Source organism: Musca domestica, unplaced genomic scaffold (assembly GCF_030504385.1).
Source record: "Musca domestica strain aabys unplaced genomic scaffold, Musca_domestica.polishedcontigs.V.1.1 28, whole genome shotgun sequence".
Taxonomy (NCBI): Eukaryota; Metazoa; Arthropoda; class Insecta; order Diptera; family Muscidae; genus Musca; species Musca domestica.
In genome coordinates, this window is record NW_026712293.1 from 5907030 (window position 1) to 5927516 (window position 20487).

Here is a 20487-nt window from a genome sequence, read left to right on the forward strand (position 1 = left end):
CCCCATATAACGGTACCTCCCGATATTCGGTATTTCGATGATTTTAGCGACATTATTCACGGGAATTGTTTCAAATCTGGTATTTGAAGTTCCAAATGGATACTACACCCTAAGACAGAAAATTGTCTTTGCAGGTCCACGTCCTCGTATAGCCCCAATATAACAGTACCTCCCTATATTCGGTATTTTGATGATTTTAGCGACATTATTCACTGGAATTGTTTCAAATTTGGTATTTTAAGTTCCAAATGGATTCTACACTGAAAATTGTCTGTGCAGGTCCACGTCTTCGTATTGCCCCCATATAACGGCATCTCGCTATGTTCGGTATTTTGATGATTTTAGCGACATTATTAACCGGAATTGTTTAAAATTTGATATTTGAAGTTCGTTATGGGAACTACAGTCTGTGACAGAAAATTGTCGGTGTGGGTCCAGTTTCGAATTTGAATATGGTAATGGCTTATGACAAACACGGCCTATATTTGGTATTTTTAAAATTTTAACAGAATTTTTTAAGGATTTTATTTTTTGAAAATTTTCAAATTCGTTGGTATTAAAAGTTCGGCCCGGCCGAACTTACTGCTTTTTAACTTTTTTATCAAATTTTGAGTAGTTTTCGCTACATTTTTATGAAAAATCTGTGATGTATTTACGATACGTAACACAAATTGATAAATTTCTTTCCAAAAACGGTATAAATGGCTGTATCTAGAGCGCGATATTCAAACGAATGATATTATAGTAATTTATAAAGAATAATCACCTCACACAACGTGGAAGTTAGGTCGTGTAACTTACGTTAATCCCGGAACCAACGGTTGTGCCCACGTCTCCTATGTAAAAACGAAATTGTAAGACGACCAGTAGACAAGTTGGTCAGTTTGGCCAATTCAAACTTTTAGTTCTTGTAACTTCGCGGCGTCTCTATCTTTTCACAGAATGGAAAATATTTGTTGATGGCCGCCACTCTTCCCGATTATGAGGATCTCGTCCCCATATCCGTCAAGGGGAGAGAAGAACTTCCGGCTACATCCATCACAGGAGGTATACAATCCCCATCTGGAAATTACCCCATACAAAAGTTCGTATTGATGACATTACCATGTACTACATTCCATCAGCGCTCTCTTCCCAACATATAAAGGAGCCAAACCAGGCCGGGAGCACTGGACCTGCCCCTCTTTCAGAGGAAATCAAAGAGTCAAGTCCCAGTGTAATACCTGTGTAAGTACATAGAGAAATGAAACAGGCTTCCCAAATTCGGTACAACTATCCATGTTTGGTTGGGGTTATTTCTGAAAGGTGTCTTGTTTGACCTCTTTCTGAGTGCAACCATGCGGTGTCCCGCGACCTGTTGTTTACAGAGCTTCATTCCAATTTTTTCTATAAACAATATGAAATTTTATTGCAACATTGCAAGATGTTGCAAGGCTGGCGGCAATATTTAATTAAGAATCATTATTGTTCTTATTTTGTTCGTAAATTTAATTTTATTTGGATACCTTATAATTCTTATACTTCGTTTGAATACAACTTTGTGATAAAAGTGATAATGACAAAATTATAACTGACGAATTAGGCATTGAGCACCACGTTGCAACACCTACGCTTTACTCGTTACATCGTAACGACTATATAATAAATAAAATCCAAGTCAATATTGAAACACTCAAAACTGAATGTTTTTATTTTTTGTTTATATCAATTTTTCCTTATCTTTTTATTGCTACGCAAACACCCTCCACCTTGGAAAGGAGGGTATATTAAATTTGTCATTCCGTTTGTAACATCCCTAAATATTCGTCGTAGACCCCATAATGTATATATATCAGCATGTAATTCTAAGACGATTTAACGATGTCCGCGTGTCTGTCTGTTGAAATCACGATAGAGCCCACACTATTTGACGTAGGGCGTCGAAATGTAGCAAAATAATTTTTATTTTGTCTAGGATGGTTGGTATTGAAAATGGGATATATGGGAGATATAACGGTACATCCCGCTATTCAGTATTTTGATGATTTTTGCCACACTTTTCCACAGATTTGTCCGAAAATTAGTACTTGTTGGTCAAATGGCTCCGGTGGTGAAACTTTGCATGTAAAGGTCCACGCTTTGGTATAGCCCCCATATAGCGGTACCTCCGATATTCGGTATTTTGATGATTTTTACCACAATTTTTCACGGATTTGTTTGAAAATTGGTATTTGTAGGTCATAATGAGTCCTAGTTGGTGCGCCGAAACTTTGCATGTTTAGGTCCACGCTTTGGTATAGCCCCCATATAACGGTACCTCCCAATATTCGGTATTTTGATGATTTTTGGCACATTTTTTTTGGTCAGAATGAGTTCTAGCTCCGTTGGCGAAAAATGTTATGTTTATTTCCACGCTTTTGTATAGCCCTATATGGCGGTACATCCCGACATTCTGTATTTTTATGATTTTTGCCACATTTTCCCACGAATATGTCTAAAAATTGGTAATTGTATGTCATAATAAATATTAAAATTTCGACCCGACTGATCTTAATGTTTTTTACTATATATATTATGTAAAAACAACTAAAATTGCAGCGATCATATTTTAAAACTTTTTTGTGTAGTACTTAAAAAACGAAAACAAACACGTGCTGCTGCAAAAAACTTGTCAAAAATTATTTATAACAAACTAATTTTGTCAAAGAAGTAAAAAGCTATCAATATAATAGTAACAAGTAAAAAACATTAAGATCAGTCGGGTCGAAATTTTAATATTTATTATGACATACAAATACCAATTTTTAGGTCAGTTATATATATATGCCATAGAAAAAAATTGTTATAAATAACTAATAAAAAAGTAAAAGATAAGAGATAAATGGCTTTTTTTATTGCTTGCGGCCATGCAGACCAGCTGCCACAACTCGTCTCCCTACTTATCTCCAGATTGTATCCAAACAGGTGATGTGTAAAAAACTTCTCAGAATAGCTTTATGACAAGCGAAATTTCTGAAGGAAGAAAAAGGCGAGCAAAGTACATGTAAACACAACTAAAATTGCAGCGATCATATTTTAAAACTTTTTTGTTTAGTACTAAAAAAACGAAACACGTGCTGTTGCAAAAAACTCCTCAAAAATTATTAATATAAAAAAGTAAAATATGTATGAGCAACAAAAGAAATAATGAAATTGTAAAGTTATTAACAGAGCTAAAGGAAGTATGTGAAGAATAAACATAATAAGAATCATTGAAATAACTTGAGCTCTGTTAATAACTCCACATGCATATATATATATATATATATATATATATATATATATATATATATATATATATATATATATATATATATATATATAAAATTCGAAGAAAAGAATATTGACGCTAACACAGGCCGATCGTACATCATCTCAGCTGAGATCAGATGGGAAATTGGTAGCTCATGTTAACCTGTCAAACGTTACAGTCCCTCAATTCAATCGGGAATGGCAAACGTTTTCTGAAATTTTTTGAAAAATAATTATATATATATATATATAATTATATATATATATATATATATATATATATATATATATATATATATATATATATATATATATATATATATATATATATATATATATATATATATATATATATATATATATATATATATATGTGGAGAGAGTTATTTGGGGAATTAGTTTTGATACTTCGAACTTTGTGGGGACATTTTCTGTATTTGGGGTCTGACCCCGAATTCTCAGCGCTGTAGCGAATTATTAGAGGACATTCTGAATTCGGGGACAAAATTTATACACATTGATTTTCTATGGCTATTTGATTTGTACTCATATTACTTTCTAAAATATATATTAATTTTTAATATGTATGCTCAAAAATATGATTTTTTGGGAAAAAAAACCAAAAAATATATAGATAGAGTTACCCTGTTTCATCAAATTATCAACTATATATAACGCCGTTAATCATCGCTACTCCGCACTTTGTGCAAATAGTGCAAGTGCCACCTATGATACTGGCTTTACAGATTCAACCATGGTAGAAGAATTCAGGTAGACACTTCGACACAGCTGCTGGGACAATGAACTATCAAACCGATTTTGGAATTGAAAATGTTGAATGAGAATTATTAAAATTTGTTAAAATTGTTGAGAAAAAAATGCATATTGTAACAACCTCCGATTTGCATCGTATAAGAAATTATATAAAAATCTAGTTATTTTTGACAAAACAATTTTAAAATTTTGACATATCAATGTTCGCAAGCGTTGATGCATCTACCTATATTCTTCTACCATGGATTCAACACAACAAAGAATAAAGAATATTGGTTTCTTTATAACGACTAAAAAGTGGACGCGTTACAGATTTCTTTGTCACACGTCATGGACAAAACAACAACCAAATGGCGACAATATTGTGCAACACGTCATTTAGACACTTCATGGTACTTCTTCGACTACCTCTTAGCCTGCTTTGGAACCGAAGGTAGTGGGGCACAAGTTCCCCTTCCCACAGCCGTCGTTGTTTCTAATTCGTTTCCATTCTTTAATAAAAGACACATTTCACCAAAAATCATTGTTATGGAGTGCATATTGCGGCTGTTGGGCTTAAAGAAGAAAATCGGATAAGACATATATATGGGAGCTAAAGCTATATCTAAACTGATTTCACCAAATTGTTTACAGTCACTTTGTGGCTCAACTGTCCATCCCATATGGGCTAACATTACACATTTGGTGCACAATATACTATGAATCGGATGAGGATATATATGATAGCTAAATCTATAAATGATTCGACTTTAACCAAATTACATAGTCACTTCTTGCTTAGTTTTGACCATACGAGCAAACTTTTATTTGGGCTAATATTACACATTTGGTGCACAATAAATCTTAAATTGGATGAAGATATATGGGAGCTATAGTCACTTCTTGGCTTGATTCGTTCTAATTATACCCTCAGCTATATAGCTACAGAGGGTATATATATCATTTGATCAGAGGGAGTGGACCCATAAATTTCATATTCAGATCAGATCTTTTTTTTTTTTGGTAAAAATATTGTAATATACAAGGTTTGAAGAAACTCGTTGAACTACATTACAACTTATCAAATCTAGATCGAGTTCGGAGATGGTACCTCCACCTTTAAGGTCTACATTTTGAATAGCGAAACGCTCATAAAATGCGAAAAAAGTATCCGATTCTCTTTAACTTTCACACATTCCAATATTTTTATCAGCATAAGATGAATACTTCGGTCATCTATATATGGTACCCACACACACATTTCAACCTTCTTCAAAAATTGTGACATGTCTTATTATCACATACATAAAGTGAAGGAAGTAGTCGATATGGTCCAAAACTGGCACGTTGTGATATTTATATCAGACTTAGGTCAGACACAAAATAGAAAATATTGGCCCATTCCTTTGGAACTCACCCCCTCTCCACATAATGGGGTATCATTTTGAATGATCATAAATTATGTCAAAAAATATTTTAATGAAGACATAGTCTGAGGGTATTCAAATTTCGGGAAAAGCGACTTATACTTTTAATTTCACTTCGGCTAATATTACACACTATAAACCTGTAAACGAAGAAAGATACCTATGAAGTATCTAAATCTGATCCGATTTCACCAATTTTAATTGCGTTCGTCCTTGGGCCAAATAAATTATGTATGGAAAATTTCATCTCAATCGGACAATAAATGCGACCTGTATTTTGTCCACAAAATGCATGGATAGATAGATTGACGGACGGACAGACATCCTTAAATCGACTCGGAAAGTGACTCCTCGTATCCATTATTTTAATTTCGTCAGGACATGGCTTAAGCATTAAAATTTTCTCTGTTCCAGAACCTGTAAGAATCTACTAGTTTTGCAATTTTTTCCGATATCATAAAAGGAATCGTGGTAAAACTATAATATTCTTGCAGTTCTGGTAGAGACTAAATATTCCTCAACTAACTTCAGCTTTTAGTTTTTGCCGAAGTTACACACACACAACTTTTTTTCGGGTCTTGTTTAGTTATGCACAATACATTTGAAAGCATAGAAGAGATACATGAGAGATGATTATAATCTGTGCGCTATTGAAGGAAACATATCACCATGTTCGCACGGGTGTTTGATTTTCGCTTTACAAGTGTCGCACATAAGGGAGTATACACGATTACAATAATTATTTTTTAAAGATCAAATAAAAAAATATTTTTATTTTCAAGGAGAAATACGTCCTTTGAATGATCTTCATATTATCACATTCCGAGTTGATTTATGCATGACCTTTCCGTCTGTCTGTGACTGTCTGTATTATTACAAACAAAAACATAGGTCGCATTCATTATCCGATTGAAATGAAATTTTCCACAAATTATTTGTTCGACCCAAGGACGAATCCTATTGAACTCTTGTGAAAATCGGCTCTGATTTAGATAATAGCTCCCACATATATCTTCATTCGATTTTTTTTTTATTATGCAAATGTGTAATATATTGTGTAATATTAGACCAATGGAATGAAATTTGATCGATTTAACCCAACCGATTTAGCATCAGATAAAGCCAGAGCTATCAAGTTAGAAAATGTAATAAATATTGCTTGCCCGTGAAAAGAAAGTTTGAAGTATCTTTCTTATGATGCATGTATTCTGAGTCTAATAGCGCATTTAAATACAAAATTCTATACGAATTAATCCACATTATCAGGATTAATTGCTTTATTGGATTTATTCAACCAGAATAACAATACAGAAATAGAATAGTCTCGCTTTTTCGCTACACCTTTTTTGCAATATTTTGCATTTTATTCCGGTTGTGTATGTATAGATAAACATCAGCTGAGCTATATTTATATCCTCGTAAGGGTGTATTTAAACATACAAAATTAACCCACTGCACCTATTAAACTCACTGGTTTAATCTTCAAAAGTATAAATGCGCTTAAATTTTATCAATTTAATTTCGTAAGTTGGCGAGTTAGTTGGAATTAATGATAATATACTCGCCCTTTTTCTTTTCACTATTGACATTGTAATATTTTTGCAATTTTCAACTCTACAGAAGAGAGACATGTCAAGAATTGTTATTGATACAGGCATTCGAAAAATGCATTTATTTTTGTTTCTAGAATTGTGCGCATTAGTCCTGATTCGTATGGACAATATGCATACCATGGATTAGATAGAGAACGAATTTTTCTTTCGTCTGAATGTACATACACCATTCAACATTATATTTTGCATTCATAATCTTTAGTTTTCCTGTAAATTATTAAAATTTCATTAAATATTTCTATTTTGCATTTTCAAATGTCGTAATTTATTTTAAATGCTCTCATATGTTAAGGATGGGACATATTTTTTCATTGTTTTGATGAGTGTTCGCCCAGGAAATATTTTGTGTAGAATTAAGTCGTTGTTTCCATAGTTCATGAAGTTCGACCGTTAATTAATAAATATCAACTTAATTCTTCACACAAAATTTGCTGAGCGAACAAACATTTTTGTTCTTTTCGTTGGTACATTCAAACGAAAGTAAGTTTAGTTTTCTCTCTCTCTCATCCGATGTACGCATTTTGTCCACGAGTTAGAGTTAGATAGAGACAATATTTTCAAATTTTTTTATCGACAAAAAAAATTTTTGACAAGTGACCCTCCAACTGATTTTAAAATGAGAAAATACAAAAATATATTTCAAATATCAACATTTATACAAAAACTTCAAAACACGAATGAAAAATCTTAAATGAAAGATAAAATAAATCTTTGGAGGAAAATCAATAATTTCTTCTATTATCATTAATGCTCTTTTCATGTACTTTCATACAAATTCCTATAAAAATCAACAAACAAAAAATTTGAAAAAAGGAATTGTGTTACTTTGAGTTACGAATATGAACGGGTTGATTCGTGTACCTAATTCTGAAAGCCATCAAATTGATTAAAAGTGCAATGAGAACATAACATAATAGAGGGCAAATCAATTGCAGTGGAAAGGCCACATAACATGATCATAATTGGCTTTCGATATAAATCGTTTATCGAAAAGCTTGAGAAAGTGCCGTTAGAATTTCTGTACTCACAAAAACCGTTTTAAAAGACGCCATCAAAAAGGTTAGATTATTAACGAAGAAAAAGTTATAGCAAGCACATTGTGAACACCCAAACGCGCCCATAAAAAATTAATTTAAAAGTGTGAATTACAAAAAAAATTAAAAGTTACAAACAATTTTAAAGGAAAAGGAAGGTAAGTGTTTTTGTCGATTTAAGCTTGCCCGTCCGTCAATTCATTTATTTTAGTGAATAAAGTTTGGAACCGGATTACTGTTCTATGGAAATTTTTGGCCCGTTCATTGAAAATTGTTCTAGGCAACAGCAATTCAACCCAGACAATATAATTTTTAATTTGAGTTCATTTACTTTTTTTGGTCAGGGAGTAAAAGTTCTTTGTATAAAATCGGTTCATCGATATTAATTTGTACCCACGCTATATATCTCAATTATGGTTATGATAGCAAAATATTTAGGGTTTCAAATGGACCAAAAACAAATTTTCTCAATTTTTAAGTCCCTCTGCATGTTACATTAGATGCGGAAATTTGTATCGGATTAGAGTTCAGGATAATATTTTGCGGGTGAAATTGACCATAACTTTTGCGTGAAAAATAAAATATCCACTTAACGAATCAAGTCACTTCACTTGATAAATTTCCGCGTCGACTGGTTTATAATTGTAACATGCACAGTGGCTACAAAATCAGGTAAAATCGGGGTTTGGTCCATTTCAAAGTACGAATCTCCAGACAATATGCTTTTATTGTGGACTTTACACTAATGAGGACCATAAATGTTACCTGTTGAGGGATTACAAATTAACATATACAGACGGACGAATACGCACAGTTTGATCGACACAGTTCGTTGAGATCGGAAGAACGGTAGGCAGCATCGTGGGACTAGAACCAATATTTCGAGGTTTTACGATCATATAATGTATTTGAAGATATTTTATTCAATTTTATTACAGAACGATTGTTATTTCGTGATTACCTAATTTAAAATTTCGGTTTGTTTGTGCTTGAGTTTTTTGTACCAAAACTTGCCTTTATAGAAGGCCCTTTTTATTTACTTACTTACAAATACCAATATTCTATTTTTTTGACTTAAAAATGATAGAAAAGCAAGTAAACAAGCAGGTTTAATACCATCTACCATTTGGAAGGAATTTGAATAGTTAAAAAATTCCGCCGAAGAATACCGCTAAAATGAAAACATACGGAATTCGGGAGATACCGTTATATAGGGGTTTTGCGAAAACGTGGAACTACAAAGGTAATCTGCCATAGACTGTAGAACCCGTAAGGAACTTCAAATACGAAATTTGGAATAATTCCTATAAATAATATCTTTTAAATCATTAAAATACAGCATATCGAGAGGAACCACTAAATGGGGGCTCTTCGATGATGTGGACCTGCATAGACAATTTACTGTTATAGGTTGTAGTACCCATGACGAACTTAAAATGCTTTGTTTGAAACAAGTCGGTGAAAATGTCGCTAAAATCATCAAAATACCGAATATCGGGAGGTACCGTTATGAGGGGGCTATCCGAAGATGTGGACCTGCATAAATATTTTTCTGTCATATGTTGTAGTACCCATTGCGAACTTTAAATGCTAAGTTTGAAACAATTTCGATGAAAAATGTCGCTAAAATTAATAAAATACCGAATATCGAGAGGTACTGTCATATGGGGGCTATGCGAAGACGTCGACCTATATGGCATATGTTCAATACCAAAATTTCTGCAGACATTATATACATCTGAGTAAAATTTCATCAATCTACTTCATTTCGCTCGAAAGCTAGAGTGATTTCCACAGACGGACATTGCTAAATCAACTTAGAATCTTATGCTGATCAAGAACATGTGTTCTTTGTGGGGTGTAAAATGTATATTTCGATGTGGTACAAATGGAATGACAAACTTAATATACCCTCCATACTATGGCGGAGTGTATAATAAGATTTCTGAAAAGCAATTAATATAAAAGATATTTCCTTTGTAAGCTTTTCATTTCAAATTTTCATAGAACAATAATAGGGCCTTTGGAACGATTTCCAACGTGAAAGTGACATGCTAGATGAGATCAGGCTTGGTGGTATGAATTCTGGTTCCAATTTTTTCTATTCACACAACTCTACTTAAACACCTATATTTCTCTTATTCTCATTTTCGTATTGTTCCTCTTTTTAGTCTCACAATGTTTTCTCTGGTGAAATTTTTCAACGAGGACCTATGGGTCGTAAAATCAAAATCTGTTAGGCAAAACAATGGACAAAATTGCACCGTTAAATATAAAGGCTGTTCCTACTCGGCTATATTAATCCTTGCAAGTGGTAAATTGAACATACAATATATACAAAAATTATAGTTATGACTAGCTAACACTGTGCGACAATGAATGTAGAGTTGTTTTGGAAAATATTTCCTAAATTCTCAAAATAAAATAGTTGAATTTTTTAATGTTTCAATACAATACTAAAAATATATTTATTTCGAATAACTATACAGATGACATGGAATATCTACACAAAATAAAAGAAGGAGAAGTAATTGCATCTAAAGAAGTTGAACAAATTTGTACAACAACCTATGCAACAAGGGATGAGTTTGTTGAAGGAGCACAAATAAATGATGACAAGCCTGCTTTGAGGAAAACAAGATGTTATTCCCCATCTACAATGTCGGCCATAAGAGATTCCATTGAGAATATGTCCCCAAACAATTCCGTAAAAGATTCATCCTTTAAGGAAATAATCGAGGAACGTTGTGTATCTACAAGGTAAGAAATTAATTACACTATCCAAATAAAATCCAACTTTCCCAAAAATTTGAGAGTAGAGTACCAGTGTTTTAAGTGTTTACATAGTGAAGTAACCAAACAGAGGAACCAAGTTCTCCGTTTCACACATTCCACATCTTCCTAAATTTTACCGACAGCAATATATTCTCTTTAAACGGGTTTGTAGCAAGTAAAACTGAAAATTCGCACGTATATGTCAGAATAGTTTTAACACATTTTGAGTTACAGTGCAATTCATATGAATTTATAAAAAATAATCTTGCAAAGCACTAGTTTAGAAGTGTAGCGTCAAAGACAAAAATGTATTTCTTCTAAATTTTCCTATAAGCCACCACTCAAAACAAACCAGCATTTCTATTATTGTTAATAAAATACCTAAAATATTGTTGATAAAAACGTGAAAACAAATCATACTTGTTGTATGCTTTTTTTAATTTCCACCAGTTTAGTACTAACAAGTTAAAAAGCAGTAAGTTCGGCCGGGCCGAACTTTGAATACACTCCATCATTTTGGAACGAATTTGAGAAATTTCAAAAAATAAAATCCTTAACAAATTCTGTTAAAAATTTAAAAATACCGGATATAGCCCCTATGTTGGGGTCTGTACGACATGGACCTACATAGGCATTTTTTGTTATAAAGCATTACCATATTCAAATGCGAAACTTGAAATAAACGGTAAATAATGTAGCTAAAATCATCAAAATGGACAATTTTCTGTCACAGGCTGTAGCATCCATTACGAACTTCAAATACGACATCTCAAACAATTTCGGTGGTTTTTGTACCTAAACTCGTCAAAATACCGAATATAGGGAGCTACTGATTATGGGGCCTATACAAAGACCTGGTCCTGCATAGACAATTTTCTGTCTTAGGCTGTAGTATCCATTTCGAACTTCAAATACCAAATTTGAAACAATTCCGGTGAATAATGTCGCTAAAATCATCAAAATACCGAATATCGGGAGGTACCGTTATATGGGGGCTATATGAAGACGGGGACCTGCACAGATAATTTTGTCTTAGGCTGTAGTATCCATTTCGAACTTCAAATACTAAATTTGAAACAATTCCGGTGAATAATGTCGCTAAAATCATCAAAATACCGAATATAGGGAGGTACCGTTATATGGGGGCTATATGAAAACGTGGACCTACATGGCCCATTTACGAACTTAACCTGCCTACTGGAAAAATAAAAATGTGTGTAGCTTTCTATCTCCATTCGTTCGAAAGATAGCGTGGATAGTGGACAGACAGACAGACGGACATCGCTAAATCGACTTAGAATTTTACGCTGATCAAGGATATATATACTTTGTTGGGTCTGACATGGGTATTTCGAGGAGTTACAAACGGAATGACAAGGTTAATATACCCTCCATAGTATGGTGGAGGGTATAAAAATGCACACTTTGTTCATCGATTCTAGGACAAATTTTTTCCAAAACCATTTTCCTCTCTCAAATACAGACACTAACCTTCACTCAACACCAAATTTAGTACAAATTAGTATTTTTCGTACAATTATAATACACAGAGTACACTAAGTATACAATTTCAGGATTTCAGCTTCATTCTTTCACCCAATAACAAATATAGTACCATAGAGATCTAGGTTTAACTCTAGTTTAGTAAAAACTCTTCAATTTTTTCTAGTGGTAGGTATTTTTAACCTGATCCCGGGAAACTATTTTTTTTCGGGTTCAAGAACCGGCCTGGACCCGGATGCACTTACCCTATATGGACAATATCCAACAAGTGGTCACATGATGGGGTAAGTAGTCACGGTTCGGAAGTTATAGTCAAATTATCAATTTTTTTGGACCCGGATTTTTTATAAAACCCCTAAAAAGTCACAAAGGGCCCACTATGTTGGTCAACAAAATTGCCAAATAATAGCTGATACTCTTACATTTCTAAAATGTTACAATTTGTGCTAATACCTTTACTGAGTCCTGATATATGGGTCCTTCCATCTGCATAACCCGATTCTAACCAGTTTATTAAAATTATGTTTTCAATAAAAAAAGCTTTATTTCGCGTAGCCGTCGTTGGATTACAAAAACATCAAATTTAGAAAACTTGGACGTTGGACATACCCAGAGGAGAAAATCTCAAGCCCCGTCCGAAGGCCGGCTTTAAAAAAATGTCAAATTTAGAACATTTTGAAAACATAATTTTAATGAACTGGTTAGAATCGAGTTATGCGGATGGAAAGACCCATATCTCTGGACCCGGAAAAGGTATTAGCACAAATTGTAGCATTTTGGAAAGAAAAGAGTGTCAGCTATAGTTTGGCATCAATTTTGTTGATCCCCATAATGGGACTTCTCTGACTTTCTGGGGGTTTCATAAAAAATCCGAGCCCAAAAAAAACGATAATTTGACTATAACTTCCGAACCATGACCACTTACTCCATCATGTGACCACTATATCGGGTAAGTGTATCCGTTCCAGGCCGGGTATTGTACCCGGACTTTCGGGTAAAAAATCTGGGGTCCCAGGTCCGTCCACCAAGAAAAAAATAGCTTCCCGGAATCAGGGTAAAAATACTTACCTCTGGAAGAAATTTCGAAATAATCGAAGTGTTTTTACTAAACTAGAGACGTTCAGAGAACTTTTCGTACAAATATTGGATGCATTACTAAATCACCGCCAAATCGCAGTCACAGACACCAACCGTGACACACACATAAAATTTCAGTATTTCAGTTCTTTTCTTCATCCATGGCCGAAAACTTATCTCCGCTTTTCCATTCAAGTTTCAGTAGTGTTGATTGGGACATAATACACATTTTTGTAAACAATCAAATTCAGTTATGTGTTGTACACATGGTAGGCACAATATATTGGAAAGCGCAAAGATAAATATGAGAGTTGATTATAACCTGTGCGCTATTGAAGGAAATATATCACTATGTTCACACGGTAGTTTCACTTTCGATTTGTAAGGGTTTCACACAATATTTATAATAATTAATTTTTTCATTCCCTGAACACAGATCATATCTTAAGACAACAATAAAATTAGAAATATTTATGGTGTACAAGCTTAGCATTTCAATAGATAAATGAAATTTAATAACATTTTTAGATGGGATTTTAAGCTTTTTCAACGCTCTTTCCCATATTGGGCCCAAACTGATATGAAGATATGAAATTTAAAGGCCTTAAAATATAAATGCTTTTCAATATGAGTATTCTAGACGAGCTATTGACGCTCACCCTTGCATGGTACAATAAGCAGGCGAATAGCTTTAATGCGCGTCCCGTAATGTACGTTTCTTCCAATCACTTATTTTAAAAGTATTTTATTTTTAAAAACTATAAATACATACACAAAATTGGCAGAGGTCAGGCACACTTAGAAAAAAAATGTAGTCTGCTAGTAGCTCTATCTTACGTTTTATACCCTCCACCATACTATGGAGGGTGTATTAATTTTGTCATTCCGTTTGTAACTCCTCGAAATACTCATGTCAGAACCAAAAACGTATATATATTCTTGATCAGCGTAAAATTCTAAGTCGATCTAGCGACGTCCGTCTGTCTGTATGTATGTCTGTCTGTTGTAATTACGCTATCTTTCGAACGGATTGAGATAGAAGGCTAAAATTTTTGACAAATTTTTATTTTGCCAGTAGGCAGGTTAGGTTCGTAAATGGTATGTCCACGTTTTCATATAGCCTTCATATAACGGTACCTCCCGATATTCGGTATTTTTATGATTTTAGCGACATTATTTTCCAGAATTGTTTCAAATTTGACATTTGAAGTTCGAAATGCATGCTACAGCCTGAGACACAAAATTGTCTATGCAGGTCCACGTCTTCGTATAGGCCCCATATAACGGTACCTCCCTATATTCGGCAATTTGATGATTTTAGCGTCATTATTCACCGGAGTAGTTTCAAATTACATATCTAGAGTTCGTAATGGGAACTACAGAAAATTGTCTATGCAGGTCCAGGTTTTCGTATAGCTCTGATTTTTGCTATATTATTCACCGTTTATTTCAAGTTTGGAATATGGTAATGGCTTATGACAAACAATGCCTACGTAGGTGCACGTCGTACAGACCCTAATATAACGGCTATATTCGGTATTTATAAGATTTTAGCACAATTTTTGTCGAATGTTATCTTTTTCGAAAATTTACAAATTCGTTCTAAATGGTGGAGGGTATTCAAAGTTCGGCCCGGCCGAATTTACTGTTTTTTACTTGTTTGTTGTAACATGTATCGTTGGCCGTTTCACCTATATTTAAATTAATAAATATTCTTCAACTCATGCACTGTTCATGAAATAAAAAAAAAATCTGTTTGTATTTCAGAATAAATAAATTTTCTTTGGTTGCATTTCACAACAATGAATTACATATTGTCGATTCAAAACGCATTAAACAACGTGAAGGAGAGAATTGTACGGTTAATTTTAAAGGATGTTTCTATGCAGCGCGATTAATATTATCAAGTGGTAAGTATAATGAACAACTTGTAAAAAGTTCCGATCGTTGGTCGAAATGACACGAAAAAATAACTATTGAAGAAATTTTAATAAAAAAAAGTACAAACATTTAAATCATTAGTAAAATATGCCTATTGGGGAGAAGAATGTGAGTGATTTTAATTGCCTTCATCCTAATTCACTTTTCCGTAAACCGCATTTTAAAGGATACATCATATTTTTTTATAAATCAAAGCATAGATTTGCAGTTAATTTAAATCACATATTTAAGTGAAATCGAATGAACATTTTGTCCATTAAACTTAATTATTTCTTAATTTTATTATTATTTTACTTTCTTTTTTTATTTTATTTTTTTTAATTTTCTGAGAAATAAATTATAAAACGTTAATTATAGGTTCAAAACAGCAAACGAAAAAATTTTCCTTTATACAAAACCGTCCAAAAAGAAATAAAAAGTTTCAGAGGCGTTATTTCTAATCCAATTTTTGAGTTCCAAATGAAATGGCGCATCTATATCTAAAACATAAAGTTTCCAATTGGCATGTTTTTGCTTTATTCACTTTAATAACGGCTAACTTCGGGGCCTATTTCAAATATACGAATTCATGCTTACGACAAATACTAACAACATAATCTTCTAGATGATAAAATATATCTCTCGGAGATGAAAGATATATATGCAGTTCAAAGTTCTTCAGTGAAAAAAGATGAAAATACAATACACCAAGCAAGCGATGCCTCAACAGAAAATTCTGGTTGTCCGGTTCCAGGTTATACCAAACCTATGTTATTAAAAAGCCCTTCAAGTTTGTATATTGAAGAACAACAATCAGAAGATACGGATCAAGGCATACTGCATAATAGCGCCCTTTATGATTCAGTGTCGTCTTCGGTTGAAAACCTTAGTAAGAAGTCAGAAAATGTATTTGACGAGGGACATAATTCGTCGTTATCATGGCAATCGAAGTCGTCTCCCAGGGCAATTTCGACTGATAATATTTTCATTGAAATAGAAATACAAACAAATCAAATGTTCGAAGAACACACTCCGTTAATAAAACAACCATCTGCTAGTAAACCTAATAAACATGACACAAAAACTACTGACGATTCATTCAATGAAAGCAGTAGTTTTAATTTGGGAAGTCATAAAAATTCGACAACGATAGAAACCTACGGGGAAAACCCCAGATTGACAAATATTCAAAACAACTTGCTTAGCTTGACAAACATCAGCACATCTCAAGCAAATGACGAAAGTTCATCTGGACAAGAATATTTGCCCGATTCTACAATGGAAAATACAACCATAAATGCCAGTTCTTTTTTGGAAATTTCCGACACATTAAACATTGCGCAAGTTTCCGTGCCACTTTCAAATCAAAAGTCAAAAAAACACTTCTGTATTTTTTGTAAAACTCTACAAACTAAAATTGCAAGACATCTCTTTTTAAAACATAAAGGCGAAAAACTCGTTAAAATGGCAATGGCACTTCCAAAAAAGAGTAAAGATCGCCTTCAAATAATTGACAAACTTCGAAAACAAGGCGATTTCATTCACAACACATCCAGAGATCAAAATACAGGCACACTGATTGTTCTCAGACGACAACAACAAAATGCGAAACACAATCCGGATGACTACGTGTGTTGTCCAATGTGCAAAGGCTTTTACCGAAAATACACAGCAAGGGCTCATGTCCGCAATTGTAGTAAAAAGAAAAATCAAAGATCCAATTTTATTGAGGGCCGAAAACTGACACAGTACTTGCACCCTGTAGCAAATCGGGAAATGAAAAGTAGCATATTCCCAGTTCTACGTAACGATGAGGTAAGCCAGGCCATACGCTACGATGAACTAATCATTAGATATGGGAACAGGTTATCTGAAAAACTATCGCAAACCCACCATCATGATCAGATAAGATCGCATATGAGACTACTGGGGCGGTTTAAGATAGAGTTAATGAAACTGGAACCGGAGATCACCGAGTTAAAAGAAATGTTCAAACCGTTCTTCTTCGATCAAGCAATTGAAGCTTTACGAAATACAGCCAAATGGGACTTCACCAAGGGATTTGCTACACCAGCTGTAGCTACAAGTTTGACCAGTTTGATAAAAAAATGCGCGAAAATACAAGGAAATGAGTTTATAAAAAAACAACAAAATGATTTAAAAACTCTGCTGGACAATTTTGTTTCTCTATGGGTGGATGAAACGCCTACGCAGATTAATAGAAAAGCGATCGAGGACAGAGAAAACAAAAGAAGAACAAAAAAAGTTAATTTGCCCAATAAAAAAGATATAAAACTACTGTACGATTTTCTAAGATCAAAAATGCTACGTTCTATTGGAATATTAAATAAAAATTTTTGCTTTCAAGCATGGAAAGATCTAGTTGAGGCAACTCTAATATGCATTCAAGTTTTTAATCGCAGAAGAGCTGGAGAAATAGAGAGACTTACAATTGACAATTTCAACAATAAAGAAGAAATAACAAATAGCGTAGAAGCTGGTCTTCTCGAAAAAATGTCGGAACAATCAATTAAATTTGCTAAACAATTTGTGAGAATATCTTTACGGGGAAAATTAGGAAGAACGGTGGGCGTTCTACTAGATCCCATGTGTTTAAAGTCAATCAACCTTATCATAAAATTTCGAAAAAAAGCTGGAATACGCGAATCCAATCCATATATATTCAGCGCCCCGGGAAAATCTGGTTTAGCTAAAATGTATTATAGAGCATGTCCATTATTATCAAAATTTGCATCGGAGTGCGGAGCTTCATTTCCTGACGACTTAAGAGGAACGAAACTGCGAAAACATATAGCTACATATACATCTTTATTAAACGTTCAAGAATCTACTGTGGAAAGACTAGCAAATTTTCTTGGACACCACAAGGACATTCACAAAAGCATATACAGAATACCAGTCCCAATGGCCGAAATAACGACTGTATCTAAAATTTTATTGTCCGCGGCTGGTTGCAACGTTAATAACAATTACAAAGATAGCACTCAGGATGCTAACTGTTTTTCGCCCGAATGCCCTGAAATGCCGGGTAACACGGAGTATGGAGTATTAGATGACAAATCATCAATATCTAATGACAAATCCTCAACATCTGATGACGAATCATCAGCATTTGAAGACGTTGAAGAATTACAAGATATAAATTCGTCTAAAGAAAGAAAACGAAGCAGTAAGTTAAACACAAAATGTTTAGATCTAAGATTTTATTTACTTGTCCTTGTGAATCTAGTGAATTACTACCATGATACGAAATCGGAAGGCTTGGTTGTGTCGCCAAACTATTTCAATGTTCCTAACCAATGACATTACCGTATTCTACTTTCTACATTAATTTCTATTTACTTTCTTTCTATTTATGATATTCTACGTTTTTGATAGATAACTTTATATTAATTTCGTACTATCCATTGAGACACAAACACCATTTCGTTCTTTATCTATGATTAAATTTAAAACAAAAGTTAGCAAGTGGTAGCAAACTGCTTGAATTTACTTGTTTAGAATTTTATTAATAATATTTGTTTTTTTAGCTTCTCCTTTTGGGAAAACAAGAAGAGTCAGATGGACTAGGGAAGAACGAGAAGCTATCGAGTCAATTTTTGGTGATCCTACTACTTTAGAGAAGTTACCAACTTTTAAACAATGTGCAGATGCAGTAAAACATAAATGTCTAAACCGGCGAACACCAGCTCAGATTAAAACATGGATTAACAATCAACAAAAAAAGTGGCAAGATTCCACTTAATTCATTTATTACATGTAAGATACATAAACTCAGTTGTTTGTTGAGTAAATACACTAATAATTTCGATTTAGTTATTTGCAATTCATTGAAAATAATAATTTTTAACCATATGATGAATTTCTTTTTGAATACTACTCTTGTACGAAATTCGTTGATGAATTCTACTCTTGCCATTATTGAAACCTATTAATACTATTAATAAAGAAATGGTTGTGGATGGAAACCTTCAAATCACTTAATTTTTTATCAAAATTTATTTTTCATCTTAAATAAATATTTTACTTTTGCAGAGCAAATGACCAAAACAGACCTAAACATGCTTAACTAAAACTAAATAAAAGATTTCAACTAAAGTTATTTTCAATATTAAATCAAAAGTAAAAAAGAAAACTTTTAATATTTATTTTTGTATAAACAATATTTATATATATATATATTTATGTGAATTTGGGCTTTCCAATGAATAACATTAAAAACAGATATGTAATAAACTAAAACATACTATTTAAAATGTATTGAAGTTTAAATTACAAACATTACCAAAATACTTATGTAAAACGTACATGTAACACATATTTTTAATAATATTTAATTAAATATTTTATATAATTTGTAATAAATTCTATTTTTAAAACATTTTTTGAAATACAATTTTTGTCTTAAGTACAATCTGGAGTTTTCTTTGTATTCATTTAACATTGGTAGATTTATCTCTGGTGATGATGCATAACATAAACCTGTTTTATTCCTCTGTAAACATATATACATCGGGAATGTATTTTTAAAATGTAAAAAAATTCCATTGAATGCCGTGTCAGAAAAGCGGCGTCTGTTATTATTCATTTGAAAAAGTAGCTAAAATGTTCAAAATATCGAATATTGGTAGTCACGGTTATATGGGGCCTATACGAAGACGTAGATCTGCACAGACAATTTTCTGTTTAGAGAAAGTAGTACCTATTGCGAAATCTAAATTTATATTTAAAATTATTGCTAATAATTAATAACACATACACTAAATATTATCCGATGTCCATTCGAAGTGGACCTAAACTCTAAACCCATTCAAGAATTACTCCTCGATTGGACTTTTATTGTGACCTCTTAAATGATGTTGTTTTTGGTCCATTTCGATTCCTATTATGCAAAACAATAGGCTTTCTCTTTTGACTCTAACTCGAGCCATAATTACGACCTTTAGGCCGATTTCAGCACTAAACATATTCGTTGCTAAATGGTTATTTTAATAGGTTGTTTCAAGTTGTGTTAAGTTTGGAAAGAATCGGATAATAATTTGACCTTTTATGATTGAAATGGTTATTCAAAATTTTGATCCGTTGTGGGGGAGG

At 33.0% G+C, this 20487-nt stretch overlaps 1 protein-coding gene across 3 annotated transcripts; it reads left to right on the forward strand.

The window, feature by feature from the left end:
* The first annotated feature begins 8050 nt into the window (after positions 1-8050).
* LOC101901061 (uncharacterized) lies at positions 8051-19464 on the forward strand. 3 transcript variants are annotated; one of them, XR_009342501.1, is made up of 6 exons: positions 8051-8255; positions 10269-10411; positions 10587-10857; positions 15220-15362; positions 15998-18853; positions 18924-19021. XR_009342501.1 is itself a non-coding variant. In XM_059124327.1 (6 exons), exons 2-6 carry the CDS (start codon positions 10276-10278, stop codon positions 19136-19138), a joined length of 3330 nt encoding a protein of 1109 aa, XP_058980310.1. In that variant the 5' UTR covers positions 8051-8255; positions 10269-10275; the 3' UTR covers positions 19139-19464. The 3 variants fall into 3 exon arrangements, 2 of the variants coding, with proteins under 2 accessions (XP_058980310.1, XP_058980311.1); XM_059124327.1 differs by having other exon boundaries at positions 15998-18562; positions 18924-19464; XM_059124328.1 differs by lacking the exon at positions 10269-10411 and having other exon boundaries at positions 8054-8255; positions 15998-18562; positions 18924-19464.
* Positions 19465-20487: the final 1023 nt, after the last annotated feature.